At 51.3% G+C, this 27,027-nt stretch overlaps 2 protein-coding genes across 5 annotated transcripts; one reads left to right on the top strand and one right to left on the bottom strand.

The window, feature by feature from the left end:
* Window positions 1-345: 345 nt before the first annotated feature.
* NCOA5 (nuclear receptor coactivator 5) lies at window positions 346-19,108 on the bottom strand. Of its 2 annotated transcripts, XM_084217967.1 has the most exons (10): window positions 19,025-19,108; window positions 15,958-16,144; window positions 15,359-15,466; window positions 11,345-11,411; window positions 7,533-7,892; window positions 7,190-7,281; window positions 6,954-7,080; window positions 4,772-4,971; window positions 2,799-3,122; window positions 346-2,386 (listed from the first exon to the last, which is right to left on the bottom strand). In XM_084217967.1, exons 2-10 carry the CDS (start codon window positions 16,118-16,120, stop codon window positions 1,731-1,733), a joined length of 2,097 nt encoding a protein of 698 aa, XP_084074093.1. In that variant the 5' UTR covers window positions 16,121-16,144; window positions 19,025-19,108; the 3' UTR covers window positions 346-1,730. The 2 variants fall into 2 exon arrangements, with proteins under 2 accessions (XP_084074093.1, XP_084074094.1); XM_084217968.1 differs by lacking the exons at window positions 15,359-15,466; window positions 15,958-16,144 and having other exon boundaries at window positions 19,025-19,096.
* Window positions 19,109-21,051: 1,943 nt separating this feature from the next.
* CD40 (CD40 molecule) lies at window positions 21,052-27,021 on the top strand. Of its 3 annotated transcripts, none has more exons than XM_084218017.1 (9): window positions 21,052-21,126; window positions 22,370-22,451; window positions 23,022-23,147; window positions 23,237-23,380; window positions 23,605-23,704; window positions 24,625-24,686; window positions 24,935-25,033; window positions 25,464-25,489; window positions 25,794-27,021. In XM_084218017.1, the coding sequence occupies exons 1-9, from the start codon at window positions 21,079-21,081 to the stop codon at window positions 25,947-25,949; spliced, it is 843 nt and encodes a 280-aa protein (XP_084074143.1). In that variant the 5' UTR covers window positions 21,052-21,078; the 3' UTR covers window positions 25,950-27,021. The 3 variants fall into 3 exon arrangements, with proteins under 3 accessions (XP_084074143.1, XP_084074144.1, XP_084074145.1); XM_084218018.1 differs by having other exon boundaries at window positions 25,872-27,021; XM_084218019.1 differs by lacking the exon at window positions 24,935-25,033.
* The last annotated feature ends 6 nt before the right edge of the window (window positions 27,022-27,027 follow it).

Raw genomic sequence — 27,027 nt, forward strand, 5'->3', positions numbered from 1 at the left:
CAGACAGACACACTGCTGCCCAGACTCAGCCTGTGGGACACCAGTGCTGAAGGCACAGGGACTTGCAGCCCTGACCTCACGCTGGCTTGTGGCACTGACCTGGACCTGTCCCTCCCACCACCTGTCACCAGTGAGGTTTTGGACTCTGCACAGTGGCTGTGCCACACCACATCTTCTGGCCACGCCAGTGCTGTGCAAGAGTCAGGACCTGTGAGGTCCACACACATTCTGCTCAGCATCCAGTCTGAAGCTTCCAGCACAGCTTCTCCAGGAGAGGAAAGTAACAGCAAACACAGTGAAAGGATGTAATCTGAAAGTACTCAAGTGTCAAAAAATGCAACAAGAAATTTTTCTGACTTTTATTACAAAGTAATGTCTTCTTGTTAACAGCACAGAGATAAAAGAAATGCTACAACACAAACCACCTGGGACAAAAAAAATCCTCTGCTTCAATCCACTGCTTTTTTAGTATCTCACAGTTCCCTGCAGGAAGCCCACAGACTCCAAGAAGGCCATGACAGGAAGGATCACACAGCTAAGTGATGCTTTGTGTTCTGGTATCAAAGTATGTTCCCAGTATAAACAGGGTGAGGAATCACTGCCTGATTTACCACTCCACTGTCCACTGCTGCTCCCAAAGTTTTGAGAAAACGTTTAAAATTATGGTATTAACATCTTTAAAATTATGGTATTAACATCTTTAAAATTATGGTATTAACCTCTCCTCCTCAGATGGACCAAACATCCATCAACAGCAAGAGGTCTGAAAGAGCAGCACTGCCCCCAATACCTGGTGACAGGCATTCCCAAGGAGAGCCAGCAGCACATCAGTGTGGCTGCAGCTAAGCTACACTAACAACGGTGCCAAAGACTGTAAGAAAAGGAAATTTACACACCAAATTTACCAGGTTGATCTTAACACTGATTACTCACGGTAGGAAAATTGACAGACTGTTTGAAATCTCTGCCTTGGCTGGAAGTTCTTGTGTTGCAGATGTGTGCTCAGGCCACAGCTGCCAGTCTCTGTGAGTGGTCAGGAACACCGGCCTCTCTGCCTGCACAGGGCAGGCCAGCTGCAGATGGACTGCACAGTCCTGTTTACTGAGCAGTGGTCAGGCATGTGCTTCATGATTTTGGCTGCCAGCACTATCACTGGACTTTCCAAATGGCTTATATGCTATTAAAAGTAAAAAAAAAAAAAAAAAAAAAAAAAAAAAAAAAAAAAAAGAAGAAAGAAAGAAAAGAAATCCAAAGAAAAACAGTGCCCATTCCACACTGGTGGGTGTCCAAGGCCCATCAGTTTGCTGCTCTGTTCTGTCCCCTTATTCATCAAAACTGATGATCCAAAACTACACTGAGACCAATCAGTGAGCCTAGACTGCACCTCAATGGGAAGGTGCACCAGGTGCAGGGAGTAAGGAAAATGCAGCAGGACTGATGCTGCGGCAGCTTCTGGGACGGGACAAGACAACCAATGATCCAACACAGTTCAGCACATTGTGCCTTGGAGAAAACTGAGCATTCTGCTCCAAACATTGCTAACCAGACCAAGGAGAGGGAGGGCAGCGCCAGCAACCGTTGGCAGCAATGCTGCAGGGGGTATGCTCTCGCCAGAGTAGAGAGGACATGCATGTCCAGGGCATCTGTCCCCGGTCAAGGATGGGAGAATTCTTTAACAGCTATAAGAATGGAATGGCAAAGGGAAGGGGAATGGGTCCAACAGCTCAGCTCTAATAGTGTCGCTGGTAGGCACCCATCGGTTGCTGGGCTGAGGACCCCGCTCGCCCCTGGGCCACAGTTTGGCTCACAAGGTGGGAGAGTGCAGGACCACTCTGGATAAGGGTGTCCAAGGCTTTCTGTACACTGGGGTTGTCAAAGTTGATACCAGAAGACACCGGCCTTTGGGCGGGCACACTGCCAGGCGCAGGGAGGCGGGTTTGGTGCTGACCATAGAGCGGCTGAGGTTGTGGAGGAGCTCCGGGTCTCGGACCCGCGTTTCTCGAAGGGCCCGGGAGAGCAGGAATCTGCGTGTTCGGAGTCTGCAATCTCTGCTGAGCCTGGTTTAAATTTCCAGCATTCATCTGTGCTGGCCGGGGCTGCCCGCCGGCCAGGTTAGCAAAGTTCTGGTTGGGAGTGCTGGCCGAAGAGCCCGCGGAGGCCGCAGGGCCGCTGTTTGCCACAGCAGCTGCTGCCGCCGCTGCCCCGCTGTTGAAGAGACTGAGGATTTTTGCTTGAAGCTCCTGCTGAGGAGTAGAAGAGGACACTGGAACAGAAGGAGTAGAGACCAGAGGCTGTGAACTCTGATGAGCCTGAGAACTTGGAAGGTTGGACTGACTACCCAGTGATGATCCTGAAGGTGGCCCCAAAGGTTGTCTTGACATGGGTGCTGGGAAAGAAAGGAAAGGTGGTTAAAGCTCTGCAAATGCCCTTGAAGGGACACCTAAAGAAAACTATTGAAACAGCTACCAAAGACATGGCATCAGTGAACATCCACCCTCAGATCACAGCTGCACAGCTCTGGGAACCCAAACCACTCTAGAGGACTGAGCGTAGCAGCCCAACCAGTTATGGCAGTCCGGCTGTTGCCCTAAGAGAATCCAGCATAAAAGATCTTCCACATGAATACTCTGAATTGTCTCACGGCATGCAACGACACATCCATCTCTCTCAGTAAAATGAGGTACTACATGAGGATATTATACTCCCAAACTCCTCTGCAGTCCCAGGACTCTTTTCCTGTCCCAGCCCTGAGGACCACAAACCACACTGTAAAGTCTGTCTGGGGCTGTGGGACTTACCCTGCAGAGATTCAGTGCTGCCCCGCAGCAACCGTTCCTTCCGGTCTCTCAGGTAATTAATGACTTTATCTATCTCCTCAGCAGTCACATAGCGATTGTCTGCCAGCAGGTTCAAGAGAGTTTGGATCCCAGGAGGGTGACCTCCTCTGACACCCTCCTCCATGGGGGGTGGGCGCTCCCGCTCCTGCAGAATGGCTTCATCTGCCATCTTGGCAGCCTGCCGGGCGATCTCCTCCCGCTCCTTCTCCCGGGACTCTGTCTTGTAGCGCTCGTAATTCCTTGCCACCAGCACCATGGCATCAGCCTGGGGCATGTTGCGGTGCTCTGCACAAAGGGAGAAATGCTCTGAGTGACCCAAAGTGACCCTGATGGAGGTGCTGTTCCTCCTGCCTGCCAGCACAGCCCAGTCAGCAGCAGGCATCGCTCAGGGAGTGTGAGTGCAGACTCGGGAACTTCCCAGGCACACGGGAACAATTACATTTTCAAAGCCAACAGAAGGCCCACGGCTATCAGCCAGCAAGGCCAGCCTTTCCTTCCACAGCTGAGGGCTCGGCCCAGAAATGTCTTTCTTGTCTCTCACCAGTTAAAAGGAAAGCAGCTCCCTCTACCTCTCACATAAATCCTCAGTTCTCCGAGATGAGATGTTCCCAGTCATTTTACTGCTAAACCCTGGGACAGATCCAAATAGCCTTTACCTTCCTAGAAGTGCCCAAAGCTTTGGGCAGGGTCCTTTTAACACCTGCAGAATATCAAATCCTGCAAGCCTTTTCCTCCTAACAGGAAACTTGGGTTCATTTCAACATTAAGCTTTGCACAAACTGTGAAAGAGTTCCCTGAAACAAACATGCATGCAAAGGTGGCCAGGAGCAGTTGAAGTGACCATATCTAATCTCTGGAATGAGCTGTGGATGAGTTAATGGCTGGGGTTCCCATCACATCTGATAAACCAGCAGATCCAGTGAAGAAAAGAAGCTTTGGCCTCCTGCCAAAGGTTTAACAGGTGTTAAACCAAAGAAGTTGAGAATTAAAACCAAGGGTAATGGGAAGCTCAGTGACAGTGCATGTGAGCTGTGTGTCTGCAAGAAATGAGGGAGCTCTCCTATCACATCTGCATCTGATGTTAAAAGAAACTGGGCTTCTCCAGTCAGTCAGGACACACCAAGCACTGACTGTGCACTCAGAGGTTTCCCCTCCCACATGAACTCAGAACATTACTTGGGAACACACTGAGGGAGAAGTAACCTTTGAAAGCTCAGCTGTGGTCAGACCAGTCACCTGTGTTGTCAGATTACATGAACATTACATGTTGCTATGATCAGAGCAACAGCTGCTTTCCCCAATCACATTTTGACAAGGCATTTTTAGTACTTACACCCACCCTCATGAAACAACCAAGTCACACCTTGTGATGGAAAGTGATGTGACAAGTGTAAAGGTGCTAAGAAGGTGGAGCCTGTATACCCAAACACTTTGTAGATCTATCTTTTCATAACACTTTGTAGTTTTATCTTTTCATAACTCTTCCCAGTTTCATTATCAAATCACCACCATTACCAAATCCTTATTAAATCACATTTGATTTTAAAATCTGTCCTTTAATTTGCCACATTCCAAACATGCTCCTTCTGAGAGCAACAAGTAGTAGAGTGAGGTTGGGCTGGTATTACTCAGAGATGTCCCAGAGCAGTGCAGCTCTGGTGTCCATGACTTGCCCTAACACTGCAAAGGCTGGCAGTGTTAGGAGCCAAGAACACAGATGAGATTCCCTCTTGGCAGGAATTAGACAATCCTTTTGACAAGGGGCAAACAGTATTATGGAAGCTTTTAAATAATGATATTCACATTTATGACATGGTGTCAAGTCATTTATAACTCCTTATGTGACAGCAAGGTGAACTTTGTTCTATGTGGTTCTGCCTGAAAGAAAAGTTCAGAGTGACCACATAATTCCCAGCCTACTGAGACCTTAGTACCTTGTGGGGTGCCAAACATGATGTTAACCGTGCAAGAACGGTGGACTTGATGCTGCTGGGTGATGACAATGGCGAAAGGAGACCCTCCCCTGCTCACATCATCCAGGGCTTGTGTCAGTGACATCTCTGTGTTGAGGAAGATCAGGTCCACTACCATGCCCAGGTCCCGCACCTTCCGCCCCACGGACTCTGCGTACTCCCTACCAGAAAGCAAAGCAGCAGTTTAACAAATCAGTCACACACAGGAACAGAAACCTTGGCACTGCACCCTCTCCACCATCCCAGATTTGCTTTTCTGATTACTTGCCCAGCTTCATGACGTTTACCAGGACAGTACTAAAGCAATCCCATTACGGCAATATAAAAGCCCTTATTCTGATCTGAATCAGTCATTTCAGTTCAACCAAAATAAATTACAAATCAAGCCTTAGCTGAGCTGAGAAGCAGAGTGTTTGCAAAGGGATTTACACTATTACAAATTTGTTTACACATAAATGTGTTTCAACTGAATTCATTAGGGGAAAGAATTTCTGCAGGCAGAGGTCCAAGGGGTACAGAGCAGAGGAGCCAACCTGTAGAACTCATTTACTCCTGCTTTGTTCAGTATCTCAACTGTTTACACGTGCCTCATTCCTTACTGGCCTGCTCTTTTCTACTAGCTGCTTTCTGGTCTAACCCACTGCCAAAACAGCATCTCTGGATCCACTGCTCCTGTATATTCTGTCCTACAGACTTCCCCATCCAAGCACAAAACACAGCTCACAAGGCTGAACTTGAATTGCCAAGGGTCTGGTTTTTTTTTTTAAGCTTACTATACTTAGAACCAAACCTGCAATACTGACTGCACAAAAGTCTGACAAATTCAGTCTGTGTGCACCTACACCTCAAGAAAGAGGGTAATTTTATTGTCTTTGGAGGTGAAGTCTGTAATGGTGATTAAAACTGTCCCCCTCTTCAACCATCTTTTTAAGAGCTTTGAAGTCAAATGACTGTATCTAAGGCATTCAGGAGTCATCTTTCAACAGGTCTATAGCAGGTAACATCAGTGCTTCAATACAAGATTTATGAACAGGCTCCAGCTCTTAAGGTTTCTAGCTGTTACAGACCAAAATGATTCTTGGGATACTAAGCTGATCCTCTGGCACAAAAAAATATTCTTGGGTCAAGCACAATAACTTGTGGTCTATTAGAATATCTTCCAAGGAATTTCAGCCACCAGGGGATAAAGGATCTAAAATTTCCTCTCAAGATTTGTACCAATAGGTAATCAACTCCATCAGAAGTTTATTTCTAGTTTCACTGCTTCTCCTATTTCCATTTCCTGCTCCATTTTCTACCAGCAGATGAGGCAAGCTCCAGCTGTCTCTTTCTGCCCCACATGTACAGCAAAGTTAAAGAAAAGCAACTCTTGATCTTTTCTCTGAAGGGTGAAGGAGACAGAGCTTTAACTTTCCGCCAACAAACATTTTTCTCAGATTACAAGCCAGAGCTGTGATTTATTTACATATTTACTATTCTTTATTATATTTAATTGTAAAGATACAGTCATCAGACTGGTGACATTGTGAAAGCCCTCTACTACTGTGCCAGGTGTACCTCCTGTTCCCAACAGAGAGCCTGCCCTGTGAACTCAGTAAGTGCTCAGCCAGCCATAGGAGATCACCCTGGTTACTACCTACACCTGCTTTTGATACTGTCCCTGACTGCCTTCAGCAGTGATTCAGTATTTATTGCACACTGGACTAATGGCAATGACTGGCATCTGCCCTAGGAACCAATCCAGCAGGAGCTCTGAACTAACATCCCCAATCCACCCTGACCCCTGCTCTGTACTGCCACCTGGTTGGCACATATTACTAAGTTCCATTTCATGCTACCCATGAAAAGCAAGTACAGGCAACCTGTTGAAATGATAGGCTTATATGGAGAGTAGGTATAAAAGTATCAGGAGAAAGTATAGCAATAGATTACAAGGGGGAAATACAAGCAAAGCACAAGATACATTTCCTCATCTCATCAACATATATTCCCAGAAGAAAAATGGGAATTGTAGCTTCCTGGGGGCTTAAACCCATGCTCCTCAAGAGCAGCCTGTAAGACAAGCAGCCTCAAGGCAGGACTAAGTTTAAATCCATTCTCTTCTACCATGCAATAATAAAACTGATTATAACTATTTTCTTACTTTGTCTGTTTATTCACCACTATCACAGAACAATCCACAGGTCTCTCTGCATCAAACCGTCTCTTGATTTCCTCATAGTACTGACGGTACAGCTCCTCCCGGCGCCGCTCCTCGCGCTTCAGGCGGTCTGAAATGACCCACAGGGACAGAATGAGTGACACCCTTCAGACCTGCTCAGAGGGGCACAGAGCACCACAACCATGGCACCCTCCCTTTGAAGTGGTGCAGGTACTCACCCTCTGGCTCTTTGTAGCGGTCGTAGTAGGAGTCGTCCTTGCGCCGGTAGTAGTCGTCAAAGCGCAGGTAACGGTCGTAAGATTCGTCTCGTCTGCAACATTCAGAAGCAGCAATGGTTTCCTGCAGCACCATTTCAGGCAGCAACTTCGGGCAAAGCATCACACCCAGACCTCCCCCAGGTTTAATTTCTGAGGTACCTATCTGCTCCTCACAAGACACAGAGCAGCACCCAACTGTCCCCAGCCAAGGGTGAGATCCTTAAACACCTGACATCACTCAAACAATTGTGTCAGAAATGCCATAAAAACATTACTTTGGCAAATAGGATCTTGGAGTGTTTACCTGTACAAAGGGTCCCGAGGGTCTCTCATATCCCGTGGATCCCTCATATCTCGTGTATTTCTCATATCCCGTGGATCCCTGTATCGATCATACAGTGGCTCCCGTGGGTCACGAAGATCTCTAACATCACGTGGGTCCCTCAAGTCCCTTGGATCCCTGATATCCCGTGGGTCTCGCAGGTCCCGTGGGTCCCTGTGGTCTCTGGCATCACGCATGTCTCTACCTCGAATGTCTCGAGCGTCTCTAGAATCTCGCCCGTTCCTGCCATCCCTGCCATCCCTGGGGTCTCTCCGTGGGCTCCCCCGAAGAGGGGAGCGGTCGCGCCTGGCATCTCGGCCATCCCCGTAGGCATATTGCTCTCTGAGGAAAACACCAGGGAAATTCCATTAGCCTCCTAACAACATGAGTACAGTTACCCTTACATCCCTTACCTGAGGTGCCAAAGTCACCTTTCACAGGAGTTGAATCCTCCCTCTTACCCCACAACAACAAACATTGACCAAAAGTCATATTTTTTAAAGCAATCTGGAGAAGGTTCTTAATTCTAATAATCAGCACGGCCAAACAATACCCAGAAAGCTCCTTAATGGAGCACTAAGTGTAGAGCACCTGTGGATGAAGTGAACAGGCACTTCAGAAACCACCATTTTAAGGCCTCTGACCTCCAACACCAGCCATAGATGATCTATCAATCATGTTTGGCAAATTCTTTGAGAGAACTGAAGGTGATGTAGGCTAATACCCACATATATGCAATAGCCAGGAGTGTTCAATTTAATGGGATCCATTAAATTCGCTCATCAATGACAGCAGAACACCTGCAGTAACGTTACTGGCATATGATTAAAAAAGGAGCAGCTTGTGAGGAAAGACATTGCAGGTTCCATGTTGAGGTTGGGTTTGTGCTGCCGACAGAAAGCAAAGACAGCTATGGCCTTGTCCTGGATTTGAGGGATAGTTTCTGCAGAAAGCCAGCCTTATGTTTATAATGCCCTGGTTAAGAGGGTACTAAACCCAACCAGCACTGCATCCTCAGTGGCCACAAAAGACTTCTCTGTTGGATCTGAATGATCCATCTCATTCAGACTTTATATTGCAGTCTTCACAGGCAAGGAAGAATAATGTTCCAGTCTTCATCTTTTCCCAAAGCAGTAGGATTTTTCCAGGTCGTACTCTGTTTTCCAGAGAAGGCTATAACTTCACTGTAGTCAAAACAAAGCATTAAAAAAAATCTTGCAGAGAAATGATGGAGCTTGATGTGTTCCGACTGGTTTTTCCCCCAAATAGTGACAACCATCAGGAAAAAAACCCCCAGCTTTTTGAATCTTTATTTCCCATACTTGACATGATTTGTACAGTCCTCAAACAGCCTAATCTAGTTTATGAAAGATAAGCAGAACCTAAGTCTGCATCCACTGCAGTGCAGTCACATAGAGATCACCTGGAGAGAACAAGTCAGATGAGCCGAGTTTGGTGTCAGGCAGAGTGACAGGAATGAGATGGAAGAGCAGTCTGTGCATGGATTTTGGTGTCAGACACCCAGCTGTGCTGGGCACACATAAGAGTGCTGGCATTCTCTGTTTGCATGTGAGATACAAACCAGATTTTGGGACAAGTGAGAGATGCCAACAAGAGCACATATAGCCTCCTCCTCTAAGTGACATAATGAATTTGCAAGCAGCCAGGTATAAACTCCTTCAGCTTCTTAGACATATAAATCCATTTTTTGTTTATGATCTGCATTGAAACCATATCCTGTGAGACACACATTATAGCCCCCTTCCCGCAAAACCTACAATGAATGATGGCGGAAGCTCAGGGGAAACTTCTGACTCGTTCTAATGGATACTGAATAACTGATCTTTCCATAGCTGTGAGACCATTTAGCAAAACAACCAGATGCAGGGTAATTGTTTGGCATATGACATTTATTCCAGCTGGAGTGGGGGTGACCAGAACAGGCCACATTTATTATCTGCAGAGACAAAGAGATCCAGAATGAACAATGCACAACTGCGACAGAAGTAGAGATGTGGCACAGGTTGCCTCAGCTCTTGTGCCCGCATGGCTGCCCTGCTGGAGGGAGACAGCAGCACAAAGACACAAGCTTCCGCCTTCTGCTTCCACACCTCAGTCACCATGGTCTGGCTCCTACAGCATCAGCACCACCACCTGCATCTGCTTGGGACTTGGCCCTGCTGGCCCAGCACTGCTGTGTGTGGTGCAGCGTGGGGCTCTGCAGCACTGGCAGCGGCAGCTGCTGCTCCCAGGCCACGGCGTGATCCAGAGTCCATGGATCACAGCCATGCCCAGGACTTGTGACTGTGACCCCACTGCCACCTGTGCCCACAGTGCTGCTTGGGACCTGGTGCTAACCACATGCGATGGCCATGGTGTATGCAGTGCCAGCTGAAACCCAGTGCATGTCACAGTGGCACCAAAGCCTTTGGCTGCTCTCCAGTCGCGTCCAGTGCTCCTTAGTACTGCAGCACAGGCACCTGCTCTTGCACACATGCAGGATGGCATAGGTTGCAATGCCCATGGCATCAGTGCCTGTGCTTATCTCTCTGCAGTGCAGTCCAAGGATCAATGCTCATGGTACAGACACCTGCCCCTCACCCCTGCAGTGCTGCAGCATCAGTGGCACTGAGGCCAAAGATGTGCCATCAGTGCCTGCTGCTCACATACTCCCAGGGTCCTCCCACCAGCACTGAGAACACCCCAGGCCCAAGACTTGCTGCATCTGCCACAGGAATCCCAGCACTTCTTGGGCCTGATGCCCATATGCTGGTCTCTGCAAGCACATTTGGCCCTGTGTAGGGTTAGGTGCAGTGCATAAAAATCCTAGATGGTGCCAAGAATTGCAGCTACTCATTCTCTGCCTTTTTATTTTTTTGGTGTGTGTAGATATCTTGCTAGTTGCACTTTTCCCTGATTTTTGGTAATTTAACAGTTCAAGGTAGTAAAGCACACTAGATGTGGCACCTCGATTACCTTCAAGTCCAATAAGCACCATGCTTTTTCATGGAAAGCTTTACAGAAGCACACAGGGTGGATACCTTGTACCAAACAACACTGGAGCATGTCTTTGTGTGCTTCCTAGTGATGCTGTGGAAAGGAAACTGAAGTTGTCTTCCTGTGACAGGCCAATCCATATCTTTTCCCCTTGCCTGTGGTTGCTTACACAGAGGTGGTGAAAGAGGTGAATGTGCTGTGGTGAAAGAGGTGAATGTGCTGTGCCCACTGCAGGGTGGGAAGCCAGGAGAAGTTGGAGAGTACAACAGTGATTGCACGGGGGGGGCTGGCTCCAGGCTCTGATAACACAACCACACAGGCAGACAGGACCGTGCAAGAGACATTTGCTCTGCCTTGTGTTTTGTTCAAGTGCTCTTTTCCAGTCTCATGGCAGCATTGGAAGCATTCAACATCAGAAGAGGCAAGATCCCAAGATCCTCTGCACTAGGAACGCTGCAGCCCCTTGGCATTCTCTAGATATGTCTTGGCTTCTCTGATCCTTGGAGGCAGGAGTAAACATCAAGTGTATTCTTCCTGTCAAGTCTCTTACAGCCTGTGCTGCAAAACTGAATGCTGGGCTGCAGTAAGGGCAGCAGACACAAGGTTTCCCTTGAGCCTTTAATGCCCAAGCCTAAAGGGCTCTCAGAGGTGGGAGCAGACACTTTCCTGCTGGAGCATCACTGTTTGACTGGGGAGGTGGCAGTAGGGAAGAGACACAGACATTTAGCACAGGCCGCTGGGCTCACGCCCCAAAGGCCTGAATCCCTAGTATAACTCACTGCTTCCAGGTACTTTACCTTCGTGTGGGACTGGACCTTGATGAAGCCTTATTCATATTTCTTCTTTCCACTGCTTTATTAATATCTGTAAAGAATAATCAACCCATCTGTTCAATGCTATGAAACAAAAAAAAGATCATCAGCACAATTCAAATGAAAGCAACTTAAGCTCAACAACATCCAGATGGTGCAAGGAAATCCATTCAGCAGAGAGACATTGTCACTTTGACAATTTTTTATTAAGTTTAGATAGTACAACATAATGAAAATTTCATGGATTTCTTTGACTTCAAAATAGGGTGGACAGCTTGGGTGAAGTTTTAACCCTGCATGTTCAGGCCTACATCCAGACTCTTCCTTCCATAAGAGAACCTCTTTCTTCTGCAGTCTATGAGCGAGCAGAAAGCAACTCATGGACTCTAGGAGAAAAAGCAGAGTCTGAAAACCTCCGAGAAAGGAATGATGGCCAGCACAGTCTAAAGTTCACAGCCAGTCCTGTTCAACGGAGCATGCCGATACCCTTGTTGGAAACAATCCAAGGGTTCTCAAAGGGGCACGTGCAACTGCCTTCCAAGAGACTGCTGCAGTCTTAAGGTGCACGGCCCCCACCACTGAGAAACGGATCCAGGAGCCTGGAACACAGGCTCCTTATGAAGTCAACATGGTGCATCCAAAACACCATCGTTAATGTGATACAGACTAAAGCAACAGATCAGAAATTTGAAAACTGGTTGGCTTCTGAGCATCTCTGTGGAAAACACCATGAAGGGAAACACAAAGAAGGAAGAGAGCTGAAGAAACAGAATCTTGTCCTCAACCCACAAAAGTGAAGTTGCCCAGAACTGGCAGGGACCCACACTGTTCTCAAAGCCTCCCGTGACAGCTGACTGGAGATGAAATAATGCACTGGAGGGGAGCAAGAGCAAACAGCAACGTGACTTTGGACATTTTACTGAGAACCTTTTAAGGAAAAGAACCCAAATCTAGGCCCTATCTGCTCCCCCAGAATCTATCAACAATTAACATTTCTGATGAGTTATTTGCATTAACCACTTTCAAAGCTCTTGCATGAGAATATAAACATGCTGTGACGTCTTTAGGCAGACTCAGTCTTAATAGCTTCTGTAACATCCCAAACTATCCTTCATTATTTTCAAGATTAAAATTGTAATTAAAGGATCAGGTCAAATTTTTGTTCTTGATGTCCATGAAGCAGCATGTTGCCTCTCAGATGGGGCAGAGAAGCAAACGCAATCTGAACATTAACTACAACTGCAGCATAACACCACTCACAGGACCCCAAAGCACCTCCCCAGGATCAAACACAGCTGCAGGGTCTACTGTTACAAACTACATCTGAAGGACATTTATTCTCTAAGTAGTTTTACTACTAAAGATATGAAAACACTACTGTGCATTTGTGGAAATACTTGTATTATGCTACACTGGAGTTAAACTCTCCCAAAACTTTTTACCTTACTGTGTTATTAACAATTGTATTTAATACTCACACTGCTTAACTGAAGTAACTGTTCTCCTTGCATTCATTTTTTAGTTGATCATTTTGCCCCTTAAAATCAAGTGTTATCTTTAAGCAAGACACTAGCTGCTTTCTTTGGTTTAAGATTATTTTTATTTTCTGTGTTAAGATGCCATTGAAGAAACCTATTATGATTTTTACACTCGGTATCATACATTTCTTTCAAATAAAAAAAGTATTTAGATCTGCACAAAAATATTTTACTAGAAGAAAAAAGAAAAAAAACTTTGACAGGGATCCTTCTCTTGTGCAAAACAAACACATTTAGTAACATTTTATTTAATGCCAACAGCATTTACAAGTTAAGTATTTGAACACTGACAAAACTTCTGGAAAAAAAGCCCAAATAAAAAGTCTTATGTCCTGTAGGATTTTGAGATGACAAGGCCACTGTAATCACACAGTGTAACCTTCTGAACAAACACAGGTGACAGGAGTTTCTGGAATCCATCTATCTCAAGTGCAGCAGTGGCACTGAACTAGTGCTTATCTTTTAGCAAAACATCCAATTCCAATTTAAAAGTCTTCAGAGCACAGAAACCACCACAGATCCAATAAATTACTCCGGAAGCCAATTACTCTGCTGTTAGAGAAAAGTCTTTATTCACATTCAAGGCACTGTCACACTTATGCCGACTACACTAAAACTCCCTGATCCCAGGTCTGTCTGTAACACAGATCACATCACTCCTTTCTCTTGAGATTTTTGCTTGGGTTTGTTCTTTAATTCTAAACCTCTGTCAGGTTTTTTCAAGGCTTTTCCATTTCAGCATTATCCTTTTTGAACTAGGCATACCAGAACTGAGCACTCTTCCAGCAGCAAAATCCCACAAGCACCAAAACCTCCCTACTTGCACACCTGTGTTTTGCACAACCAAGGATGACCAGAGCACTCTGGCTGGGTGCAGACCTTCCCTGTCAGCTTCACTTAAAGCTCAGGTCTGTCTGCATCCAGGACAGGAAGTCCAGGTCCCTTCACCATCAGTGACTCAATCTTCTTTATTTCATCCTTTTTTTAAAATATGTTTTTCTCTCCAAGTCACTTATAAAAGCCCTGTATGGCCAGGACTCAGTTTTTCTAGACCACCACTCAAAGCACTGAGAAATTCCATCATATTACAACTATTCCATTCTAGATTCACTTGAAATCCATTTAACTATATTGTTTTTAACTGTTCTCCTTTCTTATAAGTCAAACACCTTACAGCAATCTGTACACTAACACTGCTGCTTCCAGCCCTAGAGCTTGCAGTACCATAAGAGTAATTAAGACAGAATTTATTGTGATGGACATTAATCAATTGCCTTCTCATCAGTGCCAGGTGAAAGAATCCCTTTGTTCCCAGGCTCTGTTGCCAGGCTCCTTCCATTTACCCTGCCTACTGGCTCACCTGCAGCACTCTACCAGCTCCCTGGAAACTCCCTAGTTTTCCAAGGCTTGTGGAAAAACACCAGTAACAGACTAGGCAGGTCAGTAGTTCACTGAGCCTCACTGACGTTAATTCTTTTGAGAGCTCTAGATTTGGTAGCTGCATTTTTACCTTTTTGGTTTTGCTACTAAAATGGAAATTACATTAAACACATCTCCTGCCTTTTCAAAAACAGACAGCAGAAACATTAACTGGTCTTCTCAGTTAGAAATTTTATCATTGCCAGTTAGTTACCCTTAGCTTCTAAAAGAGCCAAAGTTGTTCCTATTTAAGTCTCTACACTTGGATAATGCTGGACATAATTTCTTCTTGTATCCTTCTACCTTCCTTGTCTATTTGCCTTCATTTCCATCTTCAGGCTCCTATTTGTTACTGCACATACACCTTCCCACAGGTTACTATTTATTCCTCCTGTCATTCTTTTTAAAGTCACACTGTTTTTCTTCAAATTATCATAGGCTTACTTTGAAAGTAATTTTTTTCCTTGCATTTAAAAGATTAGTCGTGGATTTCTAACCATTCATGTCCATTTAAGTCTGCTCCCAGCACATTTAGCAGAATTATCTTCATCTTTATGAAAATATCCTTTTTAAAGCACACAGTATTTATAGCACTGCTTAAAGACAGGCTCCACTTGTGCAAAAATCCCAGCTAAGTTTACTTAGCCAACCAGCCACTAAGCACTGTGACCAATTCCTTTGAGCACGTCAAGATGAAGCCCAGTTTTGGTTTACAAATGTTATTAAACTCTGTGCTGGACGTTTCAATGATCCCTCTCCAGGGCTCACTTGCTGCACAGTTTCTTCTCTGCTCTGAAGACTAACGGAGCTGTCCAAACACTAACACATAAAAATTCAGGGTAAGACCCAGGCAGTAAGGTGAACCACACGGAAGGTGAAGCACACAGCAGGAACTCAGGAGGCAAATAAATTCTGTTTAAATTGATTGAGACTAAGGCCAGACAAGTGTCACACTGTGACCTTCGAGGAGGGCTTTAAAACAACAGCACCCTTTCTCCCAAACGCATGCTGGGGTCAGGAGAGCGAGGAGCAGTTTCCTTACCTAATCTATACCCTTTATAAAGGCGACCCTTCTCACCGTCCAGAGCGGCCTGGACATCTTCTAGACGGTCATACTGCACGAACCCATAGCCATGGTACATGCTGAGGGCTGCAAGAGTTAACAGCAGGGCAAGACCGGTTACAACCATGGACAGTGCTGACCCCCACACACATCGCTAACCCCACCAGCTGCACTCTACCCAGAAACCACTATGCAAGCTTCCTGGGAAAATCAAATCCACCAGGATCAAAGTGCAGAGCTCAAAGACTCTGATCAAGTTCCTTCTGACAAGGCAGTGACCAAAATTCAGCCCGTGAAGTGACCAAGATTTGATTAAGAGGCTATGAAAGAGTATTGTGACATCACACTGCGACCCTAAAAGCTAAAATATAGCTGATATATTTGCATTACGTTTGAGCTGTACTGAAGGAATCACTTTTCCAGACAAAATGCACGCAGAGAAAATTATCATTAAAAGGTCACTGTTTAGGAACAACATTGGTCACTCCTCTCATCATCATCAAATAGCATTTGACAAGCATGAAGCAATATTTCTCCCTGAATCCCTGCCACAAAAAGGCATAAGATAATATACTAACCCCTGATTTTGCCATATTTTGAAAATATCTCTTCCATTTCTTCACGAGTCATGTGGTCTGTGGGCAAATTGCCGACAAAAAGTCTTCTCTCTAAATCCTGAGGATTGGTGCTGTTAGTGAAGTCGCTCTGTTTGATGCTATTGCTCTTGCGTCCTCGAGCCATTTTGCTTTCGCTCCAAATCCAACTCTTCACAAAAAAAAAAAATGGCCATGCATATAATTTCAATCCATGACATTAAAATTAAACTGGAACAAGATTAAACTTAACAGCTTTGCAGACTAGAAGCCAACTGGGTCCTGCTTGACGCAAACTTTACTCCAGAGAAATCTTAATACGAGGGACACAGAGGTCAGGCAAAAACACTCACTGCAGCATTCTGGTAGAGCTTTTCTGTAATACTGAAAGGTAGCAAACCTAATTATTTTGCAGATAGGTTTTAATGGTTTGACTCCAAACTAAGATACAAATAAAACTAATTTTCCACTAAAACTCCTTAACTTTAAGCTTTTCAACATGCCCATTGTTGTCACATCTAGTTCTTCAATCCACTGATAAGAAATATTGAAATTTATGCAATATTTTAATAAGCTGAAAGGAAACACTCATTGCAACATTGCATAAGAGCACCCAAATATTCCAAATATTGGAATGAGGCATCAGGAAATACTGCTGAAATACTCCTAAGTGACCTCATGTGGGTCATTTCATTACATGTGAAATCTCAGCTTTCCAATCCCAGAGAGCACAGGTCCTTATCTGCATCTCTGTTAGCACAGCCTTGTCCCCATGGAGATGTCAGCTCCCACAGCAGGCGGGTCCATAGCTGGGAATTTAACCACCCCCAGGTAAATGCTGCACCCTTCCTCACCTCCCCCATGCAGAAAAAGCACATTCCCTTAGCCCACACCCCTGCACACAGCTGGAGCAGTCAGCAACATTCACTGCACAAACTCACCCAAACAAATAAAAAAAAAAACCACCCCAGCAAAAAAAAAATAATAACATAACAAACACTGCCAAGGCTAACAAAAAACACCATCCCCAATATTCACTTTCTGGTTTAAAATTCGCCATTAGATAAAACTCAAAGAAATTAATAACACTGAAACTTTCAAGGTGAACTTAAAAGTTTGAAAATTATTTAATAAAGTTTTCTACTTCCTAAACATTTACCTACAGGAATGCAGGATGGGATTTTCTGTTTGTAACATGCAAGAAGCTTGGAAAAAGAAATATGATGAAATTGAGTGTATCAACAGAAACTTCTCTTTTTAATCATGCAATGCCTACAACCAAGATACTCCCTAACAGCACCCTGGAGTAAATACAATTTAAAAGTCATCTCTAAATAAATCAATCAAATGTCAAAATAGATAAGATGACTCTATATGAATACTTTTGCAACATTTAACTGGCATGAAAAATACATGTACTCCAGATCTGAGACAAAAAATATATTTATTTATCCTTTAAAGATCAATCAACTTCACATTTGTATCACTCTTGCCCCTTTTTAGGAAATCCTGCAGAGATGGGGGTCAGCGAACACTTCCCTGTCTAATAAACTTTTTAAAATCCAACAAAATTAATGTCCTCTATCATATTTGCCCAATCCCCCTGCAACTTTGTCCACACACACACACACACACACAGTTTTTATCTTCCCCATGAGAAGTACCAAATCCCTTTTTTTTTTTTTTTTTACACAAAAGCACTGGATGTCTTTTCCACTACTGCAGCTCAAGTTCTCATCAGTTGAGGGTAGAGAAGCTTTCAAAATTCCCTTAAAATTATAAGAGGCAATAAAACATGGAAGGCACCATCTAGCCCCAGTTCACATTCAGAGCAGGATGCAGTTCACAGGCACACACAGCAAACAGGTGTCAAACAGGCCTGTAGCTGCTGGCAGCACATCTCACTTTCAGGATAAAAAGCTGTAAGAAATTCTCTTTCGTGTTCCTTAGGGGTAGGGATAGCAGGGGGTGCCTGAAGAAGAGGCTGCAAGAACTTTCCACGTTCAGAAAAACAGAGAGCTATTTTCCCACTTCAAAACAATCAGTAAATCAGAACTCTCATCTAAGGTAATTCACTGCCTCTTATCATTTTCCACGCAGCAGATTACATAATTAAGGGCCACTTAGTGATCCTAAGACCAGAATAAATGAATGTTGTCCCACCTCTGGGCACGCTACATCAGGCGAACATCTAATTCCCACATTAAGTCTTGTACAAATGCAGCCAGAGAGGCACCGGGACAGTTTAAAGGTGCCGATTCCCCGCGCAGTAACCGCGGGTCCTACCACAGGACAGCCCACGGCACCTCATGAGCCAACAAATCCTCTGGAAATTAATTAAAGCCACATCTCTCTAAAAACCTTATATTTAAAACCAGAGTTGTTTATTAATAGAGCTACAGCTTCAAGGAAGCAAGACTGCTGGAGCGGGATATTCCAACTCATTTGCCGCAAGCGAAACACGACACAAGTCTCCGTGAAGTTCGGGGGCAAAGCAGAAACCGCGGGCCCGGAAGGCAGAGGTGCCGAGGAGCGGGAGCTTCCCTCGGAGCAGAGCCGCGCTCTGCGGGGCAGAGCCGGCACCGCCCGTCCCGTCCCGGCCCCCGCACCGGGGCACTCGCGGTGCCGCCCACACGGTAACCCGGGGAGCGCCCCCGCCTTCCTCCCGCCGCCCCGCCCTTGCCCCGGGCCCCGCTCACCGCGGGCGCGCCGCAGCTCCCGGGGCAGCGGGGAGGGACTCCCGGCCAGGAGCTTCACCGGCGGCCACCGCTCCCACCCGTGCTTCTCCTCTCTCCGTCCGGGCCTGGGCGCTGCCAGCGCCGCTCAACCCGCACAGCGGCTACTCCGGAGGTGCGGAGCAGCCCCATCGAATCCCCGTGATCCCGCGCGGCCCGGACGCGAGGCGGAGGCGCGGCCCGCCCGCAGGCCGCGAGGCACGCCCGGCCCGGCCTCAGGCGAGAGCCGGGAGGGACCGGGCCCTCTGCGGGGCTCGCTGACGTAAGCCTGTCGCTCTGGCGCTCCGCGTACCGCGGCCGCGGACCCGCAGACTCACCGCCGCTCCCGGCCCGGACCCGGTGCCCCGTCAGGCCGCCGCCGCCAGGACAAAGGCGCCACCCGCCACTACCGCACGGCGCCGTCGCAAAGAGGAGGAGGGGGGAAGCACGGTCGCTATGGCGACGTAGTGCACTTTACGGCGCGGCGGCGCACCGCCATGCCTGCCGAGGCACAGCCAATTGCCCCGGCTCCCGGCGTATCCCGCGGTACGGTGCTGCAAGGCAGGCTGGGAGTTGTAGTGCCGAGGAGGCCAGGCGGCCGCTGGGTGGCGCTATCGGACCTCGCGCGGGGGAGGCGGCAGGAGCTGGATCGGCATCAGACTGGGACAGAGACAAGGACGGGATCGGGATCAGACTGGGACGGGGACCGGGATCGGGGTCAGACTGGGACGGGGACCGGGATCGGGATCAGACTGGGACGGGGACCGGGATCGGGATTAGACTGGGACAGGGATTGGGATCGGGATTAGACTGGGACAGGGATCGGGACCGGGATCAGACTGGGACAGGGATCGAGATCAGACTGGGACAGGGACCCGGATCGGGGTCAGAGAGTGACAGGGACCGGGATCGGGATCAGACTGCTGTTGAGACAGGAATAGGGGTCGGGGTCAGACAGAGACCGGATGGGGCTTTGGAACGGGACCGGGACCGGTGTCAGGATCGGAACCGGGGTGGGGATCAAACCAGGACAGGTTCTGAGACTGGGGCCGCGATCGGGATTAGACCGAGACCAGGAGCGAAGTCAGGATCAAACTGGGACCGGAGTCGGGATCAGACCGTACCCAGGGCCAGGACCGGAGTGTTCCTGACCCGTTCAAGGGGTGGCGTTCCCGTGCTGCGGCCCTAGCCCCGGCGCCGCCCCGAGCAGCAGCTGTCCCGGTACTTTGCTCCGCTGTGCGGGTAGCGGAACCGGGGGGTCCCGTAGGGGCTCCCGCCTCAGCAGCTCCTCCCACCTGAGCAGCACCTGAGCACCGGCCCCCGCCCTGGGACAGGGAGCAAGGGGCGCTCACAGCCCGTGGCCACAGGAGACTCTGCTCAGGCAGTGCCCGGCGCCGCGGGGATTTCCCAGGCCAGGCTCACGGGAGCCCAGAAATCCCCTTCTCTCCGCGGCCGCCCCCTTTGTCCTCGAGATTCCCCAGGGACCCTTCGTGCTCCCGAGCGAGTCAGTTCTGGGAAGTGACATTGGGCCGGGGAATCCAGAGCGCTCGGTTCCCAATTCTCGCTGCCCGCGGGGAGCACGCTCCCCTTCTTCCCGGGAGCAGCTGTGACCCGGCCATGGCCGATTGTGGCCACCAGGCTCCGGCTGGGGCCGAGGTCGTGACCGGGCAGGCGGCTGCTGCGGTGTGCTCCTCTCCGGCGTCGCGGCAGTGTGGGCAGTGTGGCGGCAGTGCCATAAGTGACCGGGGCACGGAGGTGACCGGGGCACCGAGGGGCGCTGGGGAGCCACCGTTCGCTGTCCAGCCAGCGCAATGCCAAGGGAAGTGCAGGGAACGTCTCCGGAGCGGACAGGGAACCTGGAAATTCCTTGGGGGTTACTGGGAACCGTTCTGGGGAACTGAAACGAAAGTACAGCCCCGGCACAGCACTGTCGCCCCTTCCCCTTTCAGGACTGACGCGTTTGTGGGGACACTCCGCCCCTCTTGGGGGTTCTGGGGGCTCTCCAGGTCTGCAGCCAGAGGGGCTCTCCCTGACCACAGCCGTGGGGGCCTTCCAGGGCAACAGCTCAGGGGCTCTTAAAGGCTAAGTAAGAAAAAACCCCCAAAACCCTCTCTGAGCTGCTGTTGGAAAGAAGCGAAACCTGGAGCTCCTGCGGGGGGGCTGCACAGGCACTCCCCTCCCCTTCCCGCGGACCCCGGCCGACCCCTGGCCCTGCTCCTGCCTGCGGCCGTGACTCCGGGCGGGGCAGCGCGGGGCTCGGGGGGGCCGGCGGGGAGCTGTCCCCAGCCGGGGCCGGCGGGGAAGCCCCGGACAAGGCGGCCCAACGCCCCTTCCTGGGCGGGAACGGACCGAGGCGCTCTTAGGAGGGCGGCGGCGGCCGGGGCGCAGCGCCATGAACCGGCTGGGGCTTTTGGGACTGCTCTGCACGGCGCTGCTGGGCGTGAGTGGGGCCGGGATCGGGGCAAGGAGCGGGACGGGGGCAGAGGCGGAGGGGATCCCTCCATCTCCATGTCCCGCCGGGCTTTCCGGGAAGGGGCACGCTCCGGCCGCTCCGGCCCGTCCCCTCGGCGCAGCCGCTCCCTTGGGGAGACCCGGGGCTGTGCGCGGGCGGCGTGAGCGGGACCCGGCGGCGCTGCCGCGTCGGGTCCGTCGGTCCGCTCTCCCGGGACACCGCCAGGGCGGAGGAGATATCTGGACTGCCTGGTATCTTCTCGAGGTTATCTACCCACGCGCTTTCGCTTTCCTCTGATGGCGCGGGCCCGGCAGCGCAGCCTCTCCCTGCGCTGGGCCGGGGGTCCCCACGGGCAAGGACGGGCAGCGGCGAGCCCCGGGACCCCCGGCCGGGACCCCCAGCCGGGACCCCCAGTCGGGTGGGGCGCTGGAACTGGCTGCCGCTCTTCTTTCACTTCTCGGTTGCATGTGGGCGGCTGGGACGGCCCCGCAGCCTCATCGCTGTCCCCGCGCCGGGGCTGCTCGAGGTGCCCACGGGGGTGGGCTGCGCCCGGCCGTGCTGCCTGCTCGTCCATGGCACCCTCGGCTCGGCCCTCTGTCCCTCGCTCTCTGCCGGAGCCCCGTCCCGCTCCGCAGGATGGCCAGGCAGATCTGCCGGGAGCTGCCGGGCTACTGGGGGTGGGCGGCGAGGGGCTGGGAACGGTGCACCGGGTGCCCTCTTGCACCCTGTCTTGCCCGAGAGCTCATTGCCTGCCTCCTTTTTACCCTTCCCTGTGCAGGTAGTCCCCTGCCAGGAGGAGCAAGGGCAGGCTCTGGCAAAGTTTTCGTGGGTGATGCGCTTGTCTGGGGCTTTCCTGTCCCTCAGGGACGGCGGCGTGTCAGCCTTGGGAAGGGGCTGGCAGTGCTCTGGGCGTGCAAGCTTGGTGATCGCTGCTTCCTCTGTGCGGGACTGCAGTACTGTTGGCAGGGGCACAGGGTGATGAGCAATCACCTTATGATAGGAAATGTGGGGAAATGTGGAGCAACTCTGCCGGAATCACTGCCACCCCACTTCAAAGACAGCACAGATGGCATCAGGCAGCGTGGGTGGCTGCTGTGGTCTGTGGTTAGTGGAGGTGTGGGAAGAGCAGTGTGAGGAAGCCCTCACCTCAGCGTGCAGGTTAGCAGGTGTCTTTGGAAGCATGGTGATCCGGGAGCATTGGATATGAATTCACAGGTCTTATTTCTTCCAGTGCTGGGAGCCTGGTGATGCCTTGACGTGCTTTGATAAGCAGTATCCATACAAGGGCAGATGCTGCAACCGGTGTCGGCCAGGTATGGAAACCCTTTCCTGGGGACCTCACAACTGGGCAGTGCCAGGACCTACTGCCTGGCACAGTGGGGAAAGCTTCGCTTGGTGTGACAGACCCCTCCACCTCATTGCCAGCAATGCTGACAGCTTCACCTCCCTGTGTCGTCTCAGTGATAGAGCAGCTGGGACCTTGTGGGTGGTCTTGGAGATCCCTTGGACCTCACCAAATGTGCCACAGCTCTCTTGGGACTGTTTGTGCTCTTGCAGCTACAGGACCCCATGGCAAAGACAGCTTTGTGGGGAGAGTGCTGGCACTGGCACTAGGAAATTGTGGTGGTGTTTGCCAGGTCCTGCTGTCATTGTCAGGTCATCTCTCGGTCCCTGGAGTGGCCCCACAGCCCTCCCTCCCCACCTGGGCCCTGCAGTGTTTGTGGTCATCAGGCAAGCTGACTCCTTCAGCCCTGGCTTCCATGCAGAATAGTGCAGCAGTCCTGGCATCCACAGCTGCCAGCCTTCCCCTGTCCTGCTGGCAGAGGTGCTTTCTGGAGAGAGGGAAAGCCCCCTTGCCCCTTCCTCACCAGCCTCTATTGCAGGGGAAAAACTGATTTCTGAGTGCAATGAAACAGAAGACTCTGACTGTGTCCCCTGTGAGAGCGAGCACTATCAGCCAAGCTGGACCAAGGAGAAGCACTGTGCTCCTCATGAAATCTGTGAAAGCAGTAAGTGCTCCCTGTCACCACTGACCCCAACCTGGGGGGACTGGCTCCCCTGCTCGCTGTCTCACCTTGTCCATGTTCCCTCCGCCCAGATGCCGGCCTCGTTGAGAAGGTGAAAGGAAATGCAACACACAACACGGTGTGCCAGTGCCGGGCTGGCACGCACTGCTCTGACATCAGCTGCCAGACCTGCGTGGAGAACCATCCTTGCCAGCTTGGCTTTGGCTTTGTGGCAGGTAAATCTGACAAGCTGTTCCCACTCAACAGGACTGATGCCCTGTCAGCACTGACATCAGGGAATGGGGGCTCCCCCAGCGTGGTGCCCCTGGCAGGGCTTTGGGACAGCTGTGCCATTGCCACAGGGCGTGCTGCACATCTGGACTCTGCAGCTCCTTTCCCCCCCAGCCCCTCACCCCCCACAGCCCCTGCTGACCTCGCTGCCATCTGTGCTCCTCTCCAGCCAAGGCCATGGACCGGATGTCATCCCCCTGTGAACCCTGTGCAGAAGGCACCTTCTCCAACGTCTCTTCTAAAACCGAGCCGTGCCACCCCTGGACAAGGTATTGTCTGAGTACCCACCATGTCCTTCCACCAGCCCCAGTGAGCACATCCTCTGCTGCCAGTTTTCTTGGTCGCCTTGGAGACTGGGCAGCCAGGCTGGTCTCTGAGGGACACAGCATCTGGCTGCTGTAGGGCCAGGAGAGAGCAACAGGGCTAGGAGCACAGTGTGGTCCAGGGCAGCATTGGCTGAGGTTGAGGCAGACATTCAGGCACTTGTACCTGTCCCTTGCTCTGTGCAGACTGCTTGTCCCTTTAGAGGAGTCCATGCTGTCATCCATGCTGGAAGTAAGGGGTTGGGATCTATGGGGATGCCCCATGCCCTGTTCATCTTCTCCCTCCCAGTGCTCTGTGTGGCTGTGGTCATCAGCCAAAGCACAAGCCCTCTCCATGGGGAGTTTGGCTTTGAGGATGCCATGAACTGGCAGGTCATCAGTGTCTTTAGAAAGCTGCTTGAGGGTTAATTGCAGTTCCTGGTAGAAACATGAGCCTTATTTCCAAGCTGAATTAGTCTTGCTTCAGCTGCCAGCCATTGGATTTCACTTAGCTTTTATCTGTGCCCAGAAATTACTTCCCCACAGAGCCACTTGTAGCCTATCTTAGCTTTTCTGTCATAGCTACATTGCTCACGCCCTGGGGGCTTCCCTGACCGGGCAGGTCTGCTCCTTCCTGTCCCTTGTCCCTAAACTTGTTCCCATCCTCCGCAGTTTCAGCAACTCCAGGCCAAGCCCCAGGTTGGTACCCTGCTGTGTAGCTGCTGTCCCACTCATGCTGTGTTGGTGGGGGTCCCCCTGCTCGCCCTACTGGAGCTTGGCAGGCTCAGCAGGATGTGTTTGGGGGCAGCTCTGGTGCCTGCCCAGCCCCAACTATTTCCTGAGCTCGGGTTACTGCTGTGGTTACATGGTCTTGTTCTTCCCTGCAGGTGTGAGGAAAAGGGGCTGGTGGTGAAGGTGAAAGGGACGAACTCCTCAGATGTGATCTGTGGTAAGTGCCTGGTGCCTGGGCTGATCCAGTGCAAAGCAGAGAGCGCCCCAGGGCTCCAACTCCTGCAGCACTCAGCAGAGCTGGCCTCATGCATGGTGTTTTTGGGGGAGGAAGGTCTGAGTGCGTGGCCAGTGTGATGCCTTCCTGCCTCTGTCTCCCTGAGGGATCCCTGTGGGGCTGGGGCATGACTCTGTGTCACGCTGGGTGTCCCATGGGTGCCTCACTGACCTGTGTCCTCCGTCCCGCAGAGTCGAGCAGGCGCTCCTCTCTGTCAGTGCTGATCCCCATCACAGCTGCAGTTGTCACGTGCCTCGTGGGTGTCTGCATCTACTGCCTGGTGCACACAGGTGAGGGGCTAGAGCCTGTGAACTGCTGCCTTGGCCAAGGGAGGGAGAACCTCAGCCAGAGTGGCCGTAAAGGGCTGAGAGGTTGAGCCAGGGAGGACAGCAGCAGTTCTGCTGAGAGTGGGGAAGCTCCTCTGGGGACGTCACCAGGACAGGGTTTGCTGAGTCCTGCTCTGTCTTTGGGAGCAGGTGTGTTGGCACTGCTGCAGCCTGAGCTGGGCCAGCTCTTGGGGGACAGCACTGGTGCCCCACAAGTCCATTCTGGCTCCTGCTGTGACCCCCAGCCTGCCTAGCCTGGCAGTGGCAGCAGGCATAACATGAGCTGCAGGACCTGTGGTGCAGCAGCACCAGCCCTGGCTCTGACCCTGGGAAGCTCCCTGCAGGACAGCACTTCTCCCTGAACATTGCCTTTTCTGTCCCTCTTTCCATCCAGATTCCAGGCGACGAGTGCCAAAGGAGGTGAGTCTACCTAGAGCCCCCTCCAGCAGTGGGTTGGGATCCTGTCTGGGCACAGCTGGGGATGTGCCAGCAGCAGAGCAGGGGCTGTGGCTTTGCAATGCAGGAGGGGTGGGGGCTGAACTAGGCTGCCTAGCTGGGGCAGAACAAGGGCTGGGGCAACCTGAGGGTGCTGCTGGCAAGTGCTGAGCATTTGGGAGGGACCCATACTCTGGCCTGCATGGGATTGTAGCAGGATCCTGTGGAAAGACGTGGGTGCAGAGTGGGGGAATGTAGCTGCCTGCCCCTGACCCCTGCCCCTGTGCAGATAGAGGCTGGGGAGCCCGGAGAGAACCCAGATACCCAGCAGCCCATGGAGCAGGATGAGAATGTCTTGCCTGTGCAGGAGACCCTACTCAGGGGCCAGCCTGTGGCCCAGGAGGATGGCAAGGAGAGCCGCATCTCGGAGCAGGAGATGCTTTGAAGGCGCAGGGCACTGCCCCCGACAGGAGCACAGACTGGACAGCACCATCTCCTCTGTCCCCTCTCCAGCTGGGGAGGAAATCTGGCATCTGGCCTGGCTGCAAATGATGGGATGCTGCAATGGACCATGGCATGACCACCCCACGGGAATACCACTACAACTCCTGGTCTGGTCACCTGCACAGGACTGCCCTGGTGGAGCAAGGCTTGGCTGCCCCCATGGGCACATGGAACAGAGCCCCATCCTGCTTCCTGCCCAGGTGATGCAATGACCTGGGTGGCTGCTCACCTGCTGAGCCCTTGCAGAGCCCAGGGCAGCCCCAGGCCATAGCAGAGTGACCATGCTGACAGGAAGACCCCAGCACAGAGCCCTGTCTCCCTGAGTGCTGGAGAAGCCAGAGCTGGGAAAGGGGGCTATGAAATCACCACGGCAGAGCTCAGTCCTCTGTCTGGGGTGCTGTGGAAGCGCTGCCCATGCTGGAGCAGGGCCTGCTGCCATCCGGACAGGGCACCCCGGCCCCTGCGTGCTGCCCAGCGCTGCCGGGCTCCGTGGGACCAAGAAAGGCAGGACCGGCGGGCTCACGGTTCTGCCTGGGGCCGGGGATCGCGGCGGCGGGGCCGGAGCGCAGACACCGGCGTGCGGCGGCCGGGAGATGGTGCTGCGGGACCGGCGCGGGCTGCGCGGGGCGGCTCCGGCACCGCCCGCCCCCGCCCCGTCCCGCGTACGCTCCGGGCGGCCTCGGGGGGCTCTGGCCTCGGGGGGCTCTGGCCTCGGGGGGCTCTGGCCTCGGGGTTGCCCAGCGCGGGGCCCCTCCCGCGGCTCCCCCGCACACCCGCCCGTCCGTGCGGGAGCGGCCGCGCTCCGTCACCTCCACCCACTGGTGGCGAAAGCGTGTGATTAAAGGTGATTATCTGCCCCTAGGCGTGAGCAGCCCGAGCCCCTGCCGCCCACCGCGCCCCCGGGACCGGCGCTCCCGGCTCTGATGTTCCGGGAAGGATGCTTTGGGAATGGGCGGGTGCTCCCAAGGCAGAGGCTCCCAGCTGAGGAGGGAGGGAAGAGCTGCCACCAGATGTGCTGA

The sequence above is a fragment of the Fringilla coelebs genome, assembly GCF_963513975.1.
Source record: "Fringilla coelebs genome assembly, chromosome: 18".
In the NCBI taxonomy this organism is placed as follows: Eukaryota; Metazoa; Chordata; class Aves; order Passeriformes; family Fringillidae; genus Fringilla; species Fringilla coelebs.

Excerpts from the sequence above, each read along its gene's own strand:
- NCOA5 (XM_084217967.1), bottom strand. The coding sequence starts at position 16,120 with ATGGCTCGAGGACGCAAGAGCAATAGCATCAAACAGAGCGACTTCACT. Across the intron at positions 15,467-15,957 it reads AAAATATGGCAAAATCAGGG|CCCTCAGCATGTACCATGGC; the intron begins GTTAGTATATTA and ends TAACTCTTGCAG. Across the intron at positions 7,081-7,189 it reads CCGCTACAAAGAGCCAGAGG|ACCGCCTGAAGCGCGAGGAG; the intron begins GTGAGTACCTGC and ends GGGTCATTTCAG.
- CD40 (XM_084218017.1), top strand. The coding sequence starts at position 21,079 with ATGAACCGGCTGGGGCTTTTGGGACTGCTCTGCACGGCGCTGCTGGGC. Across the intron at positions 21,127-22,369 it reads TCTGCACGGCGCTGCTGGGC|TGCTGGGAGCCTGGTGATGC; the intron begins GTGAGTGGGGCC and ends TATTTCTTCCAG. Across the intron at positions 25,490-25,793 it reads GGCGACGAGTGCCAAAGGAG|ATAGAGGCTGGGGAGCCCGG; the intron begins GTGAGTCTACCT and ends GCCCCTGTGCAG.